General features: G+C 39.9%; 1 protein-coding gene across 6 annotated transcripts in view; it reads right to left on the bottom strand.

The window, feature by feature from the left end:
• Window positions 1–20,818, bottom strand: part of COMMD1 (copper metabolism domain containing 1) — a 102,575-nt gene that overhangs the window by 54,308 nt on the left and 27,449 nt on the right. For all 6 annotated transcript variants that reach the window (XR_006101399.1, XM_042445387.1, XM_042445389.1 and 3 more), the window contains exon 2: window positions 5,208–5,489. Coding sequence is in view for 5 of the 6 variants with exons in the window: in XM_042445387.1 (XP_042301321.1) it covers window positions 5,208–5,489 (282 nt within the window). In the remaining variant the exon portion in view is untranslated. The remainder of the gene's footprint in view (window positions 1–5,207; window positions 5,490–20,818) is intronic.

The following is a 20,818-nucleotide window of genomic DNA, read 5'->3' as shown; positions in this document are numbered from 1 at the left end:
TGGTATACGACAGCAGTTTTGCTCCACTTTTCCCTGAGCTCCTGTAAACCTTGCCCTCTTTTGGGTTGTTGTTGTTCACATCTGACTTGATCCAGTTACATAACTGTTCCCTCTAATACATGTATTTCCAAGGTGAACAAAGCTCAAGTGATTACATTTATCCTGATCAGTAGGGTGGCCAGTTTCTACTAATTTTTATAAAGGAGACTGTATGTTTTTTAATAAATTGCTGTAGTTATGTCTGCCAATTGACTAAGCTACAGATGATCTACTCTTTTTACAAAAGTGAGATTCCTGCAGAGTAACAGAGACATGGATTAGCCTGGCTTAAAGTTGCAGGGAATGGGAAAACATGATTACTCCTTTTTAACAAATGCAGTGTTGGATTTTATTGATCTATTGTGGTTTTTTCTGTATAACTACTGCTTTAAATTTAATTTTACAGTGTCGCTAATATATATTGGATTGATTAATAAATGTCATTTATTTAATTATCTGCAGTCTTTCCACAACTAGTATAAGGGACATTTTATATGCTCTATCAAAACACCTCTATTCCAGCCTTGTTGCCTGCTTTGCTAAGTCCTCTCCTGCCAGTTTTATTTAAGAGTACCTGGGATCAGCAAAAGCAGTTACGCACTTTTATATAATACATAGTTCATGCATATTTTGTCGCACGTTATAGTTAATAAACATGCATAATCACTCCAGAATAAGCACATTTCTTCATCAATATAAAAACACACACATGTAAAGTAAATTTTGGATGAGAGTCAGTGCTACTGTGATTAGATTGCTGGGACCCAATGTGCCAAAAGCCAGTCACCGGTCTTCAAGGGTACTGTAACACTAAAATGTTCTGAATTCCTTGGAGGAAGAGATGAGTAAACATAAGCATTATGTTGGCCTTCTTGGTTTTTTTTAGATTTTGTGTTTTTAACTCTTAGTACATAAACACACAAATCATGGAATGTGTCAAGTATATGTTACTGTCTATGTGTAGTAAAACATTTACTATGTTATCTCTGCTTCTGAAAGTATCAAATCACTTAAATGTATCACCTTGTTAAAATCACTTCCTCATTCTATTTTCATACTGACAACAAGTAATTAAAATACAGATCTCTCAATATACTGTGTTTTCTGGCATATAAGACCCAGAAAAATCTTCTCAAAAGTCGGGGGGCGTCTTATACGCTGGGTGTCGTCTTATAGGGTGGGTGCTGAAATTTCCAAGCCGGACTGGAGAATCTGCGGTCGCTGCATATGGTGGGGGGAGCTCAAAAATGGCCGCGGCTGCATCTCCACCATATGCGGTGACTGTATGAAAGCAGCAAGGGCGGCGCTGTACAAGTAACGTAGAAGAAAATTCATTCACCAGGATTAATGGAAAGAAGTGACTTAACATGGTCCCGAGGTGAAGGGGCGCCTCACCGGGGAGGTTTAAGTGAAGGGCAAAGCAAGCTGCAGGCGTCTAGGATGCCCGGGGTATGGAAAAAAGAGCTGTGTTTGTGCTACTGCTCTGATAGTCTTAGAGACTGGGAGGGCTGGGCAGGCAGGGAGAGCTGACCAATCCAAGCAGGCTTTGTATACAACAAGTTTTCCTGCTAAGTACCTGCATGCCATAAGCATTTGAATTAAAAATACCATATTGAAATCAAATCTGATGTTTTTTTAATTTTTATTTGGTGTGCGTTGGAAGAAGGGTAGTCTTATATGGCGAGTATATCCCAAACTCTATATTTTAACTGGAAAAGTTGGGGGTTGTCTTATACGCCCAGTCGTCTTATACGCCAAAAAATACAGTATATTCCTTGATCTCATCAAAACTATTTGTAATATCATCATCTGAATTTTTTTCTCAAGAGCCTCTGTCAAATAGTTCATTGTACAAACAGTTTAAAGTGGCCAAAAGGAATTCTCCCCCAACCCTTCAGAATGTACTGGAAGTTATTATTATTAATAGGTTTCATGCTATGTTCTTAGAAACCTTGGCATTTTTCAGAAGGTTCTCAGGGATTCTTTTCTGTTTGACTTCAGTGCATTTATGCTGTGGGATTGCACACAGTTTCACATGATCTTTCATGCTTTTTAATATCAGAAAGAAATGCAAAATATACATTTATTTACCCTATCTTCCAGCCTCCGTAATTCCAGTGATTTATCTGCAGTTCCCTCTGCTAAAGAATGCCAGGTCAGTTAATGGAAAGACCACATGGGAAATTGGTGAGGAGAACTAAAAATCAACAGTTTTGTTGCAACTTCCAGGAGCATTCAGTACCATTTGTCTAAGCATGTTCTTTATCATCCGGTCAAACTGAAACTAGGAGTCCATGTTATAGATGAGGCACATCTACTTGGTAGTGCTTAAGTACTTCAGTTTTATTTCAACAAGCCATAAGGGAGGAAGTAATCTAGAATCAGTATACTGATGACATTAATGCAATATTCCATTTTCATCCACTAATCAGATGGAAGCTGTGGAATTTTTGGACCTGTGTCTGAAGACGGTTTTAGGATGAATGGGCTGAAATTTAACAACATAAGGCATTGTAGATTATGAAACTAACTAGCATGGGTCACTATATGCAACCAGTTTCCACTGTAATTTGTAGCTCTGGAGTGCTTCTGGAGTCAACACTGTACAAGGGGCTAGAGATCTCCTCCTCCTCCTCCTCCTCCTCCTCCTCCTCCTCCATGTTAAGCATCAATATCTAGGGGTGGCAGCAATGTCACATCCAGCCCAACCTACCATAATGCATTCTACTACTTTCGAAGATCTTTCAAAGGTTTCAAATTAAAAAAATGCAGCTACTCCGATGCTTATCAGTACTGGCATTTAGAGTATATTACTTCAATATTATATCACGCTGCACTGACTACCTAACTGCTTCCAAAACAAATTCAGAGGGCTGTTTTTGACCTTTAAAGTCATAAAAACATCTTGAGATAAAGCAGATTTTTTAGACCTGTTTCAATACAATTTACATTTCTCTATCAGAAGGAGAACCTGGTGAAGACAGCCCTGTTCATTCTCTTTAGCTTTTGATACAATTGACCATTTTATCATAATGGCTGTTTGGGATGGAAGTAAGCAATTCAATGATATGCTGATTTGTTTCTATCTCCAGGGCTGGTTTCACCATTTGGAAGATTTCTACTTGTCTCATGGTAATTATGCTGTCAAGTTCTTCAAGGTTTCAACTTCTCTTCAATTAATTTACCTTCTCTTCCATTAAATGATGTAACCCCTGAGTGAAACCATGAAGGGATCTAGAGTGAAGTTCCAGTGGTACATTAATGGCAAGCTCTTTTCTTTCTCTTGGGTGAGGGCATACAAAAACTGGACTGCTCTCTGTAATTTGTAATGGGCTAGATGAGGGATAATAAACTAACCTGAATTCTGATGAGATACAGATACTGAGGATAAGCGGGTCTCATGTCTACAAATAGATGTGTATCTTGTTCTAGATGAGGCTGCATACCCCCTGAAGAGTAGCTATACAGGCCCATTACATACTTGCTTGAAGTTTCGGAGCGGTGACGGCCTTTTTTCCTGCGGAGGGAAGCCAGAGCTGTCAAACTGTGTGGCTTCTCTCTGCAGGAAAAAGAACCTGCAAAACCCCAATGGTATACTAGTGACGTAACTGCCATGATTCAACGTGCGGACGCTATGCATCTGCTATATCATAATAGCGGCGCCTGTGTACATGGGGTGCAGCCATTATGCTGTCGCCAGTACGTGCTAGGGTTAGGGACTGTGCGGTTGCTGTGCGGTCCTGTAACCCTAGCATGGTATGAGCATGGCACTTTTACGCCGTCTGTACTGCGCCATAATTTGGAGGGATAATTATACTCCTGGATTCATGTCATGGGCAGATCACTATCTGCCAGTTCACAGCATCTGCAAGGTTTGGAAATCACTTGATACTGGCTACAATATGAACTGCTGGATTCAGATGGTTTCCTGATGCCATGGTTTCCTGACCTAGAGATTCCCAGAGAACACGCCATTGGGCATCTGTAGCTCCTCCAGCACCATTTTATGGTCAATGTCTAGCAGATGTTGACCACAGAGTTGTACTGAAAGACCTAGAAATTCCTAGAGAGGTGTTCTCTCAGGTAAAAACATAATGTTTTTATTAAGTGCAGTTTATCAATGTTCATGGGGCTCAATTCTGTGTGTAAGTGTACGTATGTGTGTGTGTAAACAACATCTTGACAAAATGCAGGCCTGGAACTTTGACATCATTATAATTTTCTTTTTCCTGTATGATTTCCTCCTTTAGAACTCTTTCAGTTTCATAATTACCCAATAGTACAGCTGCCTATCTGCCCAGCTTCCTGGTTCTGATGCACTTAAAGAACAACATCTTCTTTCTCTTTATGTTATTAGCAGTATAGCAGCAAGACTTCAGTTTTCTGAAGGAAGTCTATTTATCTCTATAACTTCCTTTACACCACTTGATAGCCATGCTGGTAACCTTATGGACTTGCTACTTTTCTGACCTGTGCTAAGTTTTTATTGTAAGCTTTAAGAACACTAAGAGGAAAAATCCTCTTTCTTGAGCTGCATTTGACCTTAGGGATGGGGACAAGACATTACAATGGTGTTAATCAGATGGAGAAAACAACAGTTTACCACTTAATATTAGGAAAGTGGTTTGGAATGCCCAGTTTGCTGGGAGTTGGATATGGCTTAAACAGAATAACAAATCATGGCAAATCATTTCAAGTAACTGAGGAGAATAAACATTGGATTTTTTCCCAATCTTCTATCTGCCCTGTATTTGTGAGAAAATCATTGGATTGTGCAAAAGCTTTCCATCTGGACAACCAACAGAACAGTGTAATTTTGGAAGAAACATATAAATGAGTTTCAACAAACCAGTCTTTCTTAACTGGGAGCAGATTTCCTGATGTTATTGGACTGAAGTTCTCACTATTCCCAGCCAACTTGACCAATTATAGTTATGGGAACTGTAGTCTAGTAACATCTGGAGGAAGGCTATAATAGACAGTTTTTTGAAAGTTTCCACCAATAACCTGGCACACATTACATGACAGAACAATACAATGCTGTACATTTTCTTTTATGTTTTCTCTTCAGCTGTATTTACTAGGCTGGACTGTTGCTAGCATGTTATACAAAGCTCCATTTTAGATAACATTTTCCACACTAGTAAATCAAGATAAATATTGCTCACCTGTCCATTTTTTCTAAGTTCCATTTCGACAATCGCCACAGGACTGCTTAACTGATCAATATTTCTTGACTGAGACTTGAAATCTACTCTCCAGCTTAGGTTTTTCAAAGAATTTTCCCATTTGCTTTGATTTATCAAGTTGTCTCGGATTTTCATTCTGTGGTTCCGCCAAAATTTTGCAATAACTGCGGCTTGATCACTTGTGATACCTCCTGGTTTCTTTGTTTGCGCTGTCAAAAATGCCTCTAGTTGGTTTGTATCCATGTCAGCTGAAGCTATTGACTGAAACAAAATGAAAAATTTGAAATTCCATAAACATAATCTCTGGTAAATGATGTACAGAGTAAAATCTCTATCATATGTCAGTTTAACCACTATACTTCACTCTTGCATCAAAAGGAAACCTTTAATTATTATTTTCTTTGAATGCAGAAATGTTGGACTAAGGAAGTGATGGCAATCAGCAGAGAAGGAATAAACACTTCTTGTTATACTCAGTACTTCATACATGATAAACTGCTGTATAAACTACATGTTGCCATACTTATTGTAATGATCAGATCAATCTAACATTTGCCCCGAAGTTCTGAGATTTGTGTGCCATGTATACTTGACTGTAAGTCAAGCTCATGCATAGGACGGAGGCAGGTTTTGGGTCCAAAATTATGGATATTGGTATGACACGTGGATAAGTCAGATGTAAAACCTAGAGGCATGTAACAAAGGATCTAAAAGATAATGCATAGAAAAACGCTGCAGAGAATTTACAGAATTCCAGCAAGTAGTTTGTGCTCACACTAAAGGCTGGATGGATGAGAGTGCAGATGGCAGTCAGTGCTTTTGGGATAGATTATATTCTTGCCTTTCACCAGGGAATGGTCCCTTTTTAAATAAGAGTTAAAGTACAGTAATTCCATTAACCCATCGATAAATCGACTCAGTTTTTGGGGGTCAATTTTTCTACTTTTTTTTCTTTTTTACTAAAATTACACTTATACACTCACCCCTCCACATTCGCTGGGACCCCCATAAATGTGGAAAACCACGAATAACAAAAATATTATAGTTTTACCTGAGAGAAGACCTCTCTAGCAATCTCTAGGTTCTCCAGTGCAACTCTGTGAGCAACATCTTCCAGACATTGACCGTAGAACTGCGCTGGAGGAGCTACAAATGCCTAGTGAAGTGTTCTCCCTAGGAATCTCTAGGTCCTTCAGTGTGACTTTTGGTTAAAGTTGACCACAGAGTTGTGTTGGATGACCTAGATATTCCTAGAGAGAACATATTAATAAAATCCACAAATAATCAAATCCTCCAAAGTAATAGCTGCAAATGTGGCGGGACAAGAATACATGAGTATATACATAGCGTTCCTTCTCAGATTCTTCCAAGTAAATATCAAGACCTACTTTCCTTTTCATTTGATTTTACTTTCTCAATCAAAAGACAAAAGAATCCTCCAACCTCAGTTACATTCCAATAATTATACTTAGGTTAATAGATGAATATGGTTTCAAATTGAAACTTTAATCACAGAGATTGAAAAGCACATTTTAGCTTGTCCTCTAAGCTGACAGAAGCTGGAAATAATTTTTGGGGAGAAATCATGTCTGGAGCATACAAGTACATGTTTCAGATGATCAAAAGAGAGACAGAAAAGAAGCATACAGTATAACATGATAATCAGCAAAAATTGTTAAAGGACTATAGAAGAACGTGCATAGGCCAAATTTTTTTGGAAGGACACAACTTAGAGGTGTTTATGTATAACTGCTAGACACCCTGAGGTGAGATGGGCAGCTTGGGGTGGTTACATATATATGAGATTCTCAGTATAGCCCTTACAGCAGAATAGATGTGAAGCCCCAGAGAAAAATTTGGAAAAATCTATTTATTTCTAGTTCTTTCTAAAAAAAAAAAAAAAAAAAAACCTGGAAATTGAGAAAAACTGAAACATTTTGGAATATATTCTTTTCAAACAATGAATGAAATAGTTACAAAATAGTTACAAAAATAATTTGTAAAAACTGTGTAACTGTAAAAGTATTATAAAAGATAATCTTTAACATGTGATCATTGCAACTTCTGGTCCCAATTTCCTTTTCTCAGTTCAATTTTAGTATATGTGCTGCCGAAGCGAGCACCCTTTTCTCAGTTCTTCCTTAGTAATAAATAGTTTATGTCTACTTAACAGTGTGGAAAAACTAGAGGAAAATTTAATGATATCATCTTTACTGACGTTGATTGTTAGGTTTTTATTGTTTTTGCCTGTTCTGACAAAATGGCGAAACCAAAGAGGTTCTTTACAGTTCAAATGTGTGTGCCTTGATGTCATAGGGTTATTTTAAAGCTAGGAATACTCAGAGGTGGTTTTGCCAGTTCCTTCCCCTGAAATATAGCCTACAGCACTTGGTAATCCTTGGCAGTCTCCCATCCAAATACTAACCAGGGCTGACCCTCCTTAGTTTCCAAGCTCAGATGGGATCTGGTGCCAAGACTTTGCAACCCCCCCCCCCCATCAAAGTTTTACAAAGGGAATTCAGACTATACCTATTGCCTGAATTGTACTTTTAATATTTGTTGTTGTGAGGTACCTTCAAGTAATTTCTGATTTATATCAATATTAAGATGTCTGTATTAGAGGGTTGTCTTGATTTCTTTAGGATGGGGGTTGCCTTTGCCTTTGCTGAGGGAGAGTGACTTGCCCAAGACTACCCACTGGGTTCCCATGATCGAATGGAGATATATACCTTGGTCTCCAGAGGTGTAATCCAATGCTCAATTGTAGTCCTCCCCCATTTTCATTCTTCTGGGTTCTTTTTGTGGCGCGTTGCATATGTCATGAGCGCGCTGCATGGCGTCATTGTCATCATGGCGGCACCCATGTGGACAGGACACCAACATGGTGCCACCACGCGTACAGGCTAGGGCTCTGGAGCGTGCGGTTGCCACATGCTCTGGAACCCTAGTTTCGACGCTAGCACACCGGCCAGTGTGTCTCGGGCCTAGGTTACATAATAACTGTAAGATATCATGGGGAAAATGCCATTTTGTGCTACAGGCCAGCTGCTTCTAGCCTTCTGACAGTATTTCAAAGACTAACTAAACAGTAACTACCAATATACAGTCACTTGAAAAAAAAGAAGGAAATAAATGCTGTAACACACACACATGCACTGCACACACATACACACAAACACTTACAACAGCAACTAACTCCCTCCACCTCCAGCTTTGCAATAGCATTGGCAACTAATTATTTCTAAAGAGTAACTTTTAAAGCTCTGTCCTAAAGTACTTTCAGCAGAATGAAGACAGGCATAGTGTAGTTCTCTACTTCACAAGAGAACCCCCAAAGTAGTCAATTAAAGAATAGTAGATTTCTCCACTGTTATGAGTAATAGTAACACCAAGCCAGAAAATATTATGCTTCCCCCCCCACCAAACAAATATTTATCATAAATCAACCAATAAAATAATCATGATTTCAAATGCCACTTCTACAGTGGAAGAATAACAGATCAACAAGATGGTTTTGTGTAGCCTAATTTTTTATTAAGTTCAAAAGGAAAGTGGCTTAATACACACACAGCATGAAATACTGACATAAATTGATTTATATTCCCTGAGAAATAGAGTCTGACAAGCATTTAATGCTAGTGGGAAAGGACAATAGGTAAAATCCGGGGGGGGGGGGGGCACCCTTAGTTTCCAGAAACAAAACTTGTCAACAGCTGTGGCTGTGATCCAGGAATTTGCCATGCCAGGCCATGTAGGCATTTTCACTAGCAAACCCTCTAACTTGTAGATTGCTGCCAATCAGCAAAACAATGAAATAAAAGGCTTGACCAAAAAAAAAAAAAAAAAAATTCATGTAACATATAAAAAAGGGAGGAACTAAGGTTTTAGGGAAGGAAGGGGGGGGGCGAAGTGCCATCATTATAATGGGGCTTAAGGGCAGGAACGCAACCGCCCACCCCATTCTTTTTTTTAAGGGAGGGGGGGGGGTCCGGACCTCCAGATCCCCCCCCCCTTGGCTACATCCCTGATATAAACTGTTTGCTTCTTTGGCTTTCTCACAGGCAGGGAGAAATTCAAGGGATTAAAGAAATTAGTAACTTTATGAAGGTAGAATTAATTACCGTAGTTCTACAGGTGGCTATAAGCAATTTATACAACACAAAAAGCAAAGTTAATTGTTAATGGAGAACTAAGGGGCAAAACAGATCACCCCCTTGAGCCACCTTCCGGGCGGCTGTCTACACGGAGGTGGCTTCATGATGTTCTGGCAGCGCGGTATTTACATGCCGTATGCCATCAGAGTATCATGAAGCTAGATTCTGGCCGTGGTGGGGGTGTGGAAAAGCTGTTTTTTGCTGCCCAAAAAGGGAGTGGCTATTTCAGGCGGCTTCAAGGCGGACTGGGGCTGCAGCGTGCAGTTGCTGCCGTCCCAATTCAACTTCAGAAGGGGCTGCTTCAAGATGCCCTTCCGCCGATCTATTTCACCCCTAACTGAAGTTTTGGATACAGGAAAGGGTACCTGACAAGGCTGTCCACTCTCTCTATTGTTGTTTATTTTATCAACTGATGTTTTCACATTCGTAACCCGGAACAATTATTTCCTATGGGATTTTTTCGTATCCCGGAAATTTCGTAACCTGGGTATTTCTTATCCCGAGGAACCACTGTATTATGAAAGGCTTCTAAAGATGGAAAAAGCTAAATTTATCTTTGATGGGAAGAATTTTAGAAACTGAATATTTTACACAAAATGGAATTTTAATTTATATGGTTCCAATATTGGTTTCAGATGTCCTCTTTAAATATTGGCAAAATGATTTGTCTAATTTCATTTCTATTTATAAGCTAAATAAATGCTATTATCCATTTAAAAAATGTAGGTAACCATATTGGTCCAGTAGGAAAAATATCAAAAGGCACACTTACATCTATTAAATCCTATTATTATTATTAAGACCAGCTAAAATGTCATACATGTCATAAAATAGTGAGCACGCTTTTGAGTTAATCAGAACTCTCTTTCAATGGAAACTGTGTGGCCTTTGTAGAGCTATCTATTACAACTGCACATATTCTGATTATATCATACAGTCAGCCCTCCTTATCCATGGATTTCTTATCCACGGATTCAAGCATCCACAGCGTGAAAATAATCCAAAAAAGTATAAATTCCAAATAGTAAACCTTGACTTTCCATTTTATATAATGGACACCATTTTACTATGCCATTGCATTTAATGGGACTTGAGCATCCACGGATTTTGTGATCCACAGGGGGTCCTGGAACCAAACCTCAGTGGATAACAAGAGCCCACTGTAATACTGTATGTTGTTGGATTGCAAAACTCTTCAACCCTAGCCTTAGAATTACAGATGTCGTTCCCTTTTCACAGACTTGGAGTCTGCGGTGTTGCTCTTCATGAATCGTGAGAAGGACAAGTGGAGAGGGAGAAAATGGTGGCAAGTGTGCACCATTATTTTCAATGGGACTCAAATATTTGTGAGTCACAATTTTTGCCGGGGGCGGGGGGGGGGGGTATGGAACATATCCCCTGCGAACTGGGAGAGGCTACTAAAGGTGGTAAAAATGTCAGTGAATGGAGGTGTATTTGATTTCATGCTTGAAAGGCAGACATTTCAAAGGAGTCAAAAGAGGCAGAAAGAAAAACTATGGGAAATGAAAAAAGAAGATGTAGTGGAACTTACAAATGACCTCTGCTGCCTTGGATAGTCATGTGAACTACTCTCCTTCATTCTCCTTTGCAGAGAAACTAGGGGTACAGTACCTATTTATTACACTGTAGGAAGCATTCTGGGAAAACTGCTTGCTCCTTTGGTCTACTATTCAAAGTCTCATCTTGTTTCACTTAGAAAGCTAAAAATAGAAGTTGGGTCAGCTCATGTTTTGAAGACACAAGGGACAGAAACTTGCAGTTCTCTTTGGCTATATTTAGTACAGCAGTGATCACATGAAGTTACTGTTGGCAATTACTGCATATTTTGCAAGTATTTTTACTGCATAGTAACGGACAACAAATATGCATTTTGTTCCATGAGACAGTGGAATATTGTGCTATTTCAGAGAAAGGTAAAAATTTCCTGAATGATTTCCCCTTTTCCTGTTGCCAACTATTTTACATGTACCTGAAATTAGAATTTATCTCAAAGCTTGTGTAGCTATAATGTGTGGACATGGTATTTATCATTACATGCCTGCTGTAATACAGCATACATCATGACCAACAGAGCACATGGAGAGAAGATGCAATCTATGGCCGTTCAAACAAAATATATTACAGTATGCGTGTAATGATAAACGCCATGTCCACACATTATACGTAGCTACACAAGCTTTGAGATCATTCTAACTTGCAGACTTGCCAGGCACTGAAATCAGAACCAAGTCTTACTTTTGAGTGACATGCCTAGGATTGCAGAGTTCAATTCAAATCCTTACTACACTATGATGTTAGATGACACTGAATCAGCCACATACTCTGACCTCATCCTATCTTACAAGATTATGATCATATGAAGAATGACCTGACCAAGGCTGTGCCTGCACTGAAGAAATAATCCACTCTGACAACATTTTAACTACCATAGGTCAATGCTATGGAATTCTGGGAATTGTGTTTTTTGTAGCACCAGAGCGCTCTGACATAGAAGGCTGAACGTCTCTCAAAATTACAGTCCCCAGAATTCCATAGAACTGAGACATGGAAGTTAAAGCAGTATCAAACTGCATTATTTCTACAGTGTGGATGTAGCCTAGGATAGATGGTTCATGTTGGAAATGACTTGGAAGGCATACAACAACAAAGTTATAGTGTGGGGGTCATTCCAGTATTGCAGCACCATCAGGATTATTTTTTTTACTACCAAAAAAAAAAGAACATGTGTTCTTTTGCTAGGAAATGCTAGCCAAGAACATCAAAAGGACCATATCATAAAATATTTCCTTATTATAGTTTGTGACATGTTAATCACTATTTTGGTGAGCCTACCATTCTAGTAGTTATTTCTTTATTCCATTCCACCACACCCAAAGAGCTTTTGATATCCTTTGAATTCAAGAGCAGTTTTCAATACAGCGTTATGTGCAATAATGCTGGCCACATGATCACAGAGTAGTCTCTGACAACACTGGCTCTTCGGCTTAGTAATGGAGATGAGCACCGCCCTGCTACTGTCAAACATGACTTGACAACCTTGTCAATGGGGAATAAATTTACTTTTTCAGCACAGCACTGGGAGGCTGCTATTGAAAACAATGCAGAAAACATAGCATACCATATTTAAAGCATGGAAGTTTTGACACTGCAAAGTCTAGTAATATTTGGGTATAATTATCTTTAGGAATTTATCTCAGATTATTCATGAAAGTAAACTGATAAATATATCACATGAGATTTAAAGAGATGGGCAAATTTAAAGATGAGTTTGTGGGGTAAGGTAAACGAGATTAAAATGCATGTTATACCTAGAATTGTTATTCATGGAATTCCTCTACTTATACCTTGCAAATGTTTTTTTTAATATGCATCTCCACCAAGAATTTTAATGAAAAGGATGCAAATTCCTATCGAACCTTTCAGATCCTTTCGAACCAAAATCGAGACCCAGCATGTGGAATGGATCACTAATTAAATAGACACCCTGAGGCCTTGCCATTCAACAACAGATGAACATATAAATCACTTCCCCCCGCAACCAAGGGTTACACAGTATATATAGCCAACTAACTTCCAACTAACTTTATGCATACCATTGGGTATATCTGTTATTTTATATTAAGTTTTGAACATATCCATTTATAGTAAATATTTTAGCCTTGGGAGTTTTTACTTTGGGAACTTTTATTCAAACTGATAGAACCGCCCGAACATCTAATTCACGATGGAAAAAGAAAAAGAAAGAACATGTGCTGGTCATCCGCAAACTGAACCAACATTCGGGCCACACAGTATACAGAAAACCTATACACATGAACAGATACCTAAACAAGAACTCCAACCATCACCTAGGACAAAAAGGAAGCACAATAAAAACACTGGTAGACCAGGCAAAAACGATCTGTGAACCCCACTTCCTGGGAGATGAACTGAAGCACCTAGATTGGGCACTACAGGCTAATAATGGTTATTCCAGCTCAAACGTCAGAAGGGCTGCCAGATCGCAAAAAACCCATAGGAGTGAAGACAAACAACCACACAAAGGGAGGGTATTTTTACCATACATCAAAGGAGTCATAGAGAGAATAGGGAAACTGGTGAAGAAACACAGCCTCCAAATGATCTACAAACTGACTAAGAAAATCCAGCAAATTTTGCACCCAGTGAAGAACAGGAGAGACCTCTCACGGCTGCAGATGTTTACCGCATACCATACAGCTCCTTCATGCTTAAGCTTAGAAAAGTGAAAAAGAAATAACCTTTCCTTCTATGTTTCAGAAAAGTATTTATTGAGCTCTTCCAAATGGCAGAGTGTGAGAAAAAGTGCCATAATGCACTGTGCTTCAGAGGTCAAGAGAAAGAAGATCTAAATTGAACAACAGGACACAGAGAGGAGAGAAAAGCAATGTACTTCCTGTTAATGCTCTCCACAGTGCATAAGAGGTCACACATTTGCTCATCATTAATTCATATAACACATAGAATTTGAAACTGCTTCAGAATCTCTAGTGAGTGGAAGAGATTTGCTGTATTCTGTAACCTCATCGAACAAGACTGGAGAACTGCAAAGACTACATCATACACAGGCTTACAATTATTATATTCCTAATACTCTTAACCTTCACTTGAAATGTCAGGATCTGGCAACTCTATTTAATGTTTAGTTAGAGACGTTCTAAAAGACTAAAATAAAGTTTAAGGGGGATATGAGAAAATTTAATTTCAAGAGGGATAAAACAGAATTTGAGAAACTACTATGTACTGACGATAGTCACTTGGTTTAAATAAATAAATATATATATATATATATATATATATATATTGCTACTAAGGTTTAATACTTAAGAGGAATGCATGGCAAATTGAACAAAACATACAGGTAATATTATACAATTGAAACAATGGGAAGAAATGTGGACTCGGAGTTAAAATTTACTTGTTGTTACAACAAAAATTTTATAAGACGATGTTAATTGGAATACAACTCTGGATAAATTAACAAAATGTAGAACGGTGTGAGTAACAAATATTGAAAATGTAATAAGCACAGGGAATCTTTTTGCCATGCATAGTGGACATGCAAAAAAGCATGGGTGTTAATAATTTGTGAAAGGATGCAAAGGTTTAAAATAAAATAACATGAAGACCAGAACTGTTTCTCTTAATTCTGATAGACTTGGAAGAGCAGAGAAGTAAGTTATATGATAACTGCCACACGATTGGTATTCACAAAATATTGGAAAAATAATAAGATTCCAAGTATTACAAGTATTTGTCCAAGCTGGATGGACAAAATAATGGATTTGGAGGAATTAGGTAAATTGATAAATGGAGTAAAGGAAAACTCAGTAGCAACTTATTTAAAAGTATGGAAACATTTTACAAATTATGTAAAGTAACAAAAAGGAGACATTCGCCTCAAACACAGGCGGATTGAGGACGCCCTGAGCAATGCGGGACCATGGTGACCAGATGCCATGGTACTGAGGTTGGCCACTGCTGCGATCCTGAATGGATCACCAGCAAGGAGCACTTTTTTGTGCTCTTTTTGCGGCCAGGTTTGGGCTACCTTAGGCAGCTGTGGCATAGCTGTGGCGTGGCTGGACATGTGTCGTCTGAACGCCATGCCCCCAGATTGGCCTGAAGGCAGCGCTTTTGGCCTGTCTGTTTCAGGCCATTGTAACATTAGGCTTTGATATATAGAAAGAAAATCTTTCTCATATTATATGGAGAAACAGTAAATATAATAAATGTAATTTAGAAGGGAGTAACATTGTATTTAAGTTAATACAATGCAGTCAGAAGAAGTCTGGTAGCGATTTTATGCGGGGGTGGAACTAGGAGTTTGATTTTGTTTATTGTCCTTTCCTCTTTCTCTCGTGGCCAGTGTGCACGTGGAGGTGCAGAGCACAGCAGAGGTAAGGAGCCTGGAAGGACAGGCAATGTGCGTGGTGGTAAATGGGCCCCTTTCCTCTCTCCTCTGAAAGGTGCTATTGCTGTTGCTACTGTGGTATACAGGGGCCTTCGCTGCCTCTTTCTCTGCTTGCCCACCCACCTTCCCTCCCTGTCTCTTGGTCTCATGGCCAGAGTGCACATGGAAGCGTAAGATGCGGGAAGTAGAGACCCTTCCCTCCCTCCTCTGCCAGGGATCACTGCTGCTGTGATATCCAGGAGGCTAGCTTGCTCTCCTTGTCTCTTTCTCCCATAGCACATGGAGGCCCCGGTGCAGTAGAGGGAAGGGGCCTGCTTTCTCTTTCTCTCTTTTGCTTTCATCCCTTTTCTCCACCTCCCTCTGAACAAACTTGTGAATAATTGAATTTGCAGATGTGGAGAACCAACTGTAGAACAAAGTGGCATTACTACTACCCTTGATCAGGACACTATGCTCCTGTTGGTGCAGCCCAAAATTGCATTGGCTTTTTTGAATGCTGCATCACCTTTAGCTTGTCGTCTATTAAAACTCCTAGATCCTTTTCACATGTACACTCGTCCCTCCACATTTGTGGCTTTGACTTTTGAGGATTTGATTATTCGCGGATTTTATTAATATGTTATCTCTAGGAATATCTAGGTTGTCCAGTGCAACTCTATGGTCAACTTTAAACAAAAGTCGCAATGAAGGACCTAAAGATTCCTAGGATTTTATCACATGGGGCGAAATCAGGGGTTTAAACTGTTATTATCCCGGGAAAGTCGGGTGATCATGGGGAGATTTTCACACACATCGTGATTAAAGAGGATTTATCACAGAAATAACCAGTAACAAATAATTCACGGAATTTTCCTATGACTGATTTGTTCCTGGATATTACCTGGTCATTCCTGGGTTAAATCCTCTTTAATTGTGACTTCATGTGAAAATCTTCAGCGCAATCGTGCAACTTTCACTAGATAATGACAGTTTAAACCCCCGCTTTCCCCATGTGATAAAGTCCCTAGAGAGAACACTCCACTAGGCATTTATAGCTCATCCAGTGCAATTCTATGGTCAACCTCTGGCAGATGTTGACCACAGAGTTGCCCTGGAGGACCTAGAGATTCCTAGAGAGGGCTTCTCTCTGGTAAAAACATTGTTTTTATTATCTGCGGTTTTTCCACATTCATGGGGGTCCTGTGCTCATAACCCCAGTGAATGTGGAGGGACGAATGTATTGGTTCAAGCCAGGTGTCACCCATTCTATTTTTGGGCATTTTATTTTTCCTGCCTAGATGTAGTACTTTACATTTTTCCCTGTTGAAATTCATTTTGTTTGTTTTGGCCCACCTCTTCAACCTGTCTCATTTGGAATTCTCTTCCTGTCCTCTGGGGTATTCACTACCCTTCCTAATTTGGTGTCATCTTTAAATTTCTATTCCATCATCTAAGGGCCTTATCACACTAGACTCTTCTCCTGCTACAATAGCATGATAAAATTATTATTATTGTTATTAATATTATTATTAATCATCATCATTATGTTTCTAAAAATGCAATTCATGTGGGATTGCTCTTTCCTCTCCCACCTTCAGAGCCATTCCAGGATTACAGTGTCCATTTGAATTAAAAACTTACTGTGTGTGGCATTTGAGACTGTCCACCCACTACTTCCTTCATGACATTATCCCTGCCCATATTCCTTGTTTTACACACACACACACACACACAGAGAGAGAGAGAGAGAGGGAGAGAGAGAGGGAGGCCCTCCTTTAGAAATAGAAAATGTAATTACAACAATCTTATGTTTAAAAATGCCTTCCCCCCCTGCCTTCTCCCCCCTTGGGTGTGTGTGGTGGTCCTGATTTTATTTCAATTAACTTCAGTTAACTAATTGCTAATCTCTGGTAGATGAAGCCAGCAGCTACTGATCTATCTATCCCAATGCTCACTTTTATCTGCCAGTGATTAGTAAGTGTGAAGTTAAAAACAGAAAAAGAGAAAGGCAGGCAGACAGAGTAATAGTTTTTTAAAAAAAACTATAAAACTCTTTTCTCTTACATTTCCAGGTCTATGTGAGTGTGTCTTTGTGTATGTGTGTGTGTGTGAGACAGAGACTCTGGAATGTGGCTCTAAAAGGAAGCAGGGAAACAGTTAGCTATGCAAAGCACAACCATTAACCACCCAAGATCACATCAAATGCCACTGAACTTTCACACGAGAGTACAGTAGTTGAAAAATCAATTACAAATCCACCAAGCAATGATACCTTTATTGGCCAATCAAATGCATACTATACTGTTGAAAGCTACATCACACAAGGTGTTACAAACTAAAACAGAGAGAAAAAAAATTGAAGCTGTTAGTTATGGATCGTATTTTGCTGTTTCTGTTCTTAGTTAGACATGGAGTGCCAGAAACAAACAAAATGCAGGCCTATGACTAACATCTTCAATTTTTTTTCATCTGTTTGGTTTGTAACACCTTGCCTGATGAGGAAGCCAGTGAAGTTTCAAAGACTTGCAACATGTATATTGTGCATTTGGTTGGCCAATAACGGATATTACGGCTTGGTGGGTTTTTGACTGAATTTAAATGGCAAACAGCTACCCCTGGATGCATAGTGGGAAAGTAATGGGAAAGTAGTCATTAATAGATTTTTTGTGTGTCAATAAAAAGAAAATATTTCAAAACAATCACCCATGGAGAAAAACAAAAGAGCAACAGCTTTGTGCAATAAGGCTGAAGCAAAGCGGACTATGATGATATAACTCCATGGTGCAATAATGCTTTAAGTCACTTATAAAGATGTTGAACAAAACCAGGTCCAGGACAGAAACCTGAGGCACTGCACTTTTCATTTCTAAGATCGACCTGTTAGCAGAATGAGCTGTGATCTTTCTTTCTCCTATCCTTACCTCGCTTGTTTCTTATTATTTATTTAATGTTTGTGCCACCATGTAAATCCAAGACAGAAGTGGGCCAAAACAAACAAAATGAATTTCAACAGGGAGAAATGTAAAGTACTTTTCTAGGCAGGAAAAATATAGGATGGGTGACACCTGGCTTGAAGCTCTACATAGATCATCTAAAAACGTTCTGATGTAAATGGCATGTTGACTTTTCCCAAAGCATCCACACTGAAATTTGTTTGCAATATATCAAATTAATTGAGGGAATCTCAAGTGAGTCATCTGCCATCCAATTGACATCCCAAGAAACTTAACATGTGCAACTCCTGAAACATATTGAACAATCCAAGGAAATATCCTTGGGATTGGAGACTCCTGAATTGTAATCCCCTTGTGAACTAGAATGCTCCACTGAATTGAATGGATTTTTCAATTTTATGCATCTTAATAGCTTGTTATCCTGTTTTATCACTCTTTATTATAATTTCATCAATAAAAAATCTTTCGGGAGTAAGAGCTTTCCATATTCACCCAAATTCAAAAATGGTAGGACCATTTCTTTAAAAGTCATGTTATTTAGGGAATATGATATAATGGATGTGTTTACCCTATGATGAAAAGCATGTGTGGTATAGTGGCCTAAATGATGGACTACAAAAATGGAGATCCAATTCCTGCTCAGCCACAAAATGCCACTGGATATCTTGGACTCCCTCAGTCTCAGAGAAAGGAAAGGCAAATTCCCCCTGAACAAATCTTGGCAAGAAAATTCTGGAACTAAGGCCCGTTACAAACGGGCTTAAAAGTACACGTGGAGCGCGTACTAGGGTTAAGGCAGGGCGGTGCTTCTGCAATGCCCTAACCCTAGTGCACTGTGCGCGCACAAAATGGCAGCAGCCTTTCCACATGGCCGCCCCATCAATACGTCACGACCGCGCCGCCTCCAAACGAGGCGGCGCGGTTGTGACGTATTGGGGTTGCGGCAGGGCGCCTAGGGCGCCCTTTCGGCGACCCCGGAAGGAACTCCATTTCGTAGCTCCTTCCTGGTTTGGTCCACTGGGCGCAGCCTTCAGATGGCTGCGCCCAGCGGACCAAAGGAGAAAGGGCCAAACAGCCCCTTTCTCCTTCTCCCGCCGCCGCGGGGTGTCCTTGAGGCTTGAAGCCCCAAGGAACCCCTTTCAGGCTGCAGGGAAGGGGCCTTTTTCCGCTTTCCCGCAGCCGGAAAGCAGCGGATCGGGGCCTCAATGGTGCCGCTCTGGCCGCTGGAGGCCCCGATCCGGCGGGGAAAGGTGCGCCTACAGGCCGCCCCAAAGGGGCAGTCTGTAACGCGCCCCAAACTCATCTTAGGGTTGCCATAAGTCGGAAACAACTGTGGATATAGTATATCTTGTTTCAGTAAGGCCTTTGACAAAGTTTCCCATGACTTCTTGTAAACAAGCTTGTAAAATGTGGGCTAGACAAGGTAACTGTTACATGAATTGGAATTGGTTGACTAGCCAAACCCAAAGGTGCTAACAATGGCTCCTTTTCATCCTGGAGAGAAGTGACCAGTGGGGTCCCACAGGGCTCTGTCCTGGGCCAGTGTTATTCAACATCTTTTCAATGACTTGAGACATAATTGGGGGCATACTTATCAAATTTGCAGATGACACCAAATTGGAGGAATAGCTAATACTCCAGAGACAGGATCAAAATTCAAAATGACCTGAATAGACTAGAAAGCTGGGCCAAGCTAACAAAATGGAAATTCAACACAGAAAATGTAAGGTACTGCACTTAGGGCAGAAATAAAATGCACAGATATAGGATCGGGGATGCCTGGCTGAATGAAACTACATGTGAAAGGGATCTAGGAGTCCAAGTAGACCACAAGTTGAACATGAGTCAGGAGGTGTGATGCGGCAGCTAAAAAGGCCAATGCAATTTTAGGCTGCATCAATAAAAGTATAGTGTCTCGATCAAGAGAGTAATAATGCCACTGTACTCTGCTCTGGTCAGGCCCCACCTGGAATATTGTGTTCCAGTTCTGGGCACCACAATTCAAAAGGACATTGAGAAACTGGAGCGTGTCCAAAGAAGGGCATCTAAAATGGTGAAGGGTCTGGAAACCATGTCCTATGAGGAATGACTTAGGGAGCTGGGGTGTTAGCCTGGAGAAAAGACGGTTAAGAGGTGATATGATAGCTCTATTTAAATATTTGAAGGGATATCATATTCGGAGGGAGCAGCTTGTTTTCTGCTGCTCCAGAGAACAGGACCCGGACAATGGATGCAAGCTGCAGGAAAAGAGACTCCACCTCAACATTAGGAGGAACTTCCTGACAGTAAGGCTGTTCGACAGTGGCACACACTCCCTCAAAATGTAGGGGTGTCCTTCTTTGGAGGTATTTAAACAGAGGCTGGATGGCCATCTGTCAGGTATGCTGTGATTGAGATTTCCTGCATGGCAGGGGTTGGACTGGATGGCCCTTTTGGTCTCTTCCAACTCTATGATTCTATGATTCTAGGAAGGCACAGAACAAAAACAAGAATACTGTAGTTACTTCCAGCTTCACCCAGAACCTTGCATGACTGTCAGTGGTGGATTTA

This window comes from Sceloporus undulatus, chromosome 1 (assembly GCF_019175285.1).
Source record: "Sceloporus undulatus isolate JIND9_A2432 ecotype Alabama chromosome 1, SceUnd_v1.1, whole genome shotgun sequence".
Classification (NCBI taxonomy): domain Eukaryota; kingdom Metazoa; phylum Chordata; class Lepidosauria; order Squamata; family Phrynosomatidae; genus Sceloporus; species Sceloporus undulatus.
This window is presented reverse-complemented; position numbering and strand designations above follow the sequence as displayed.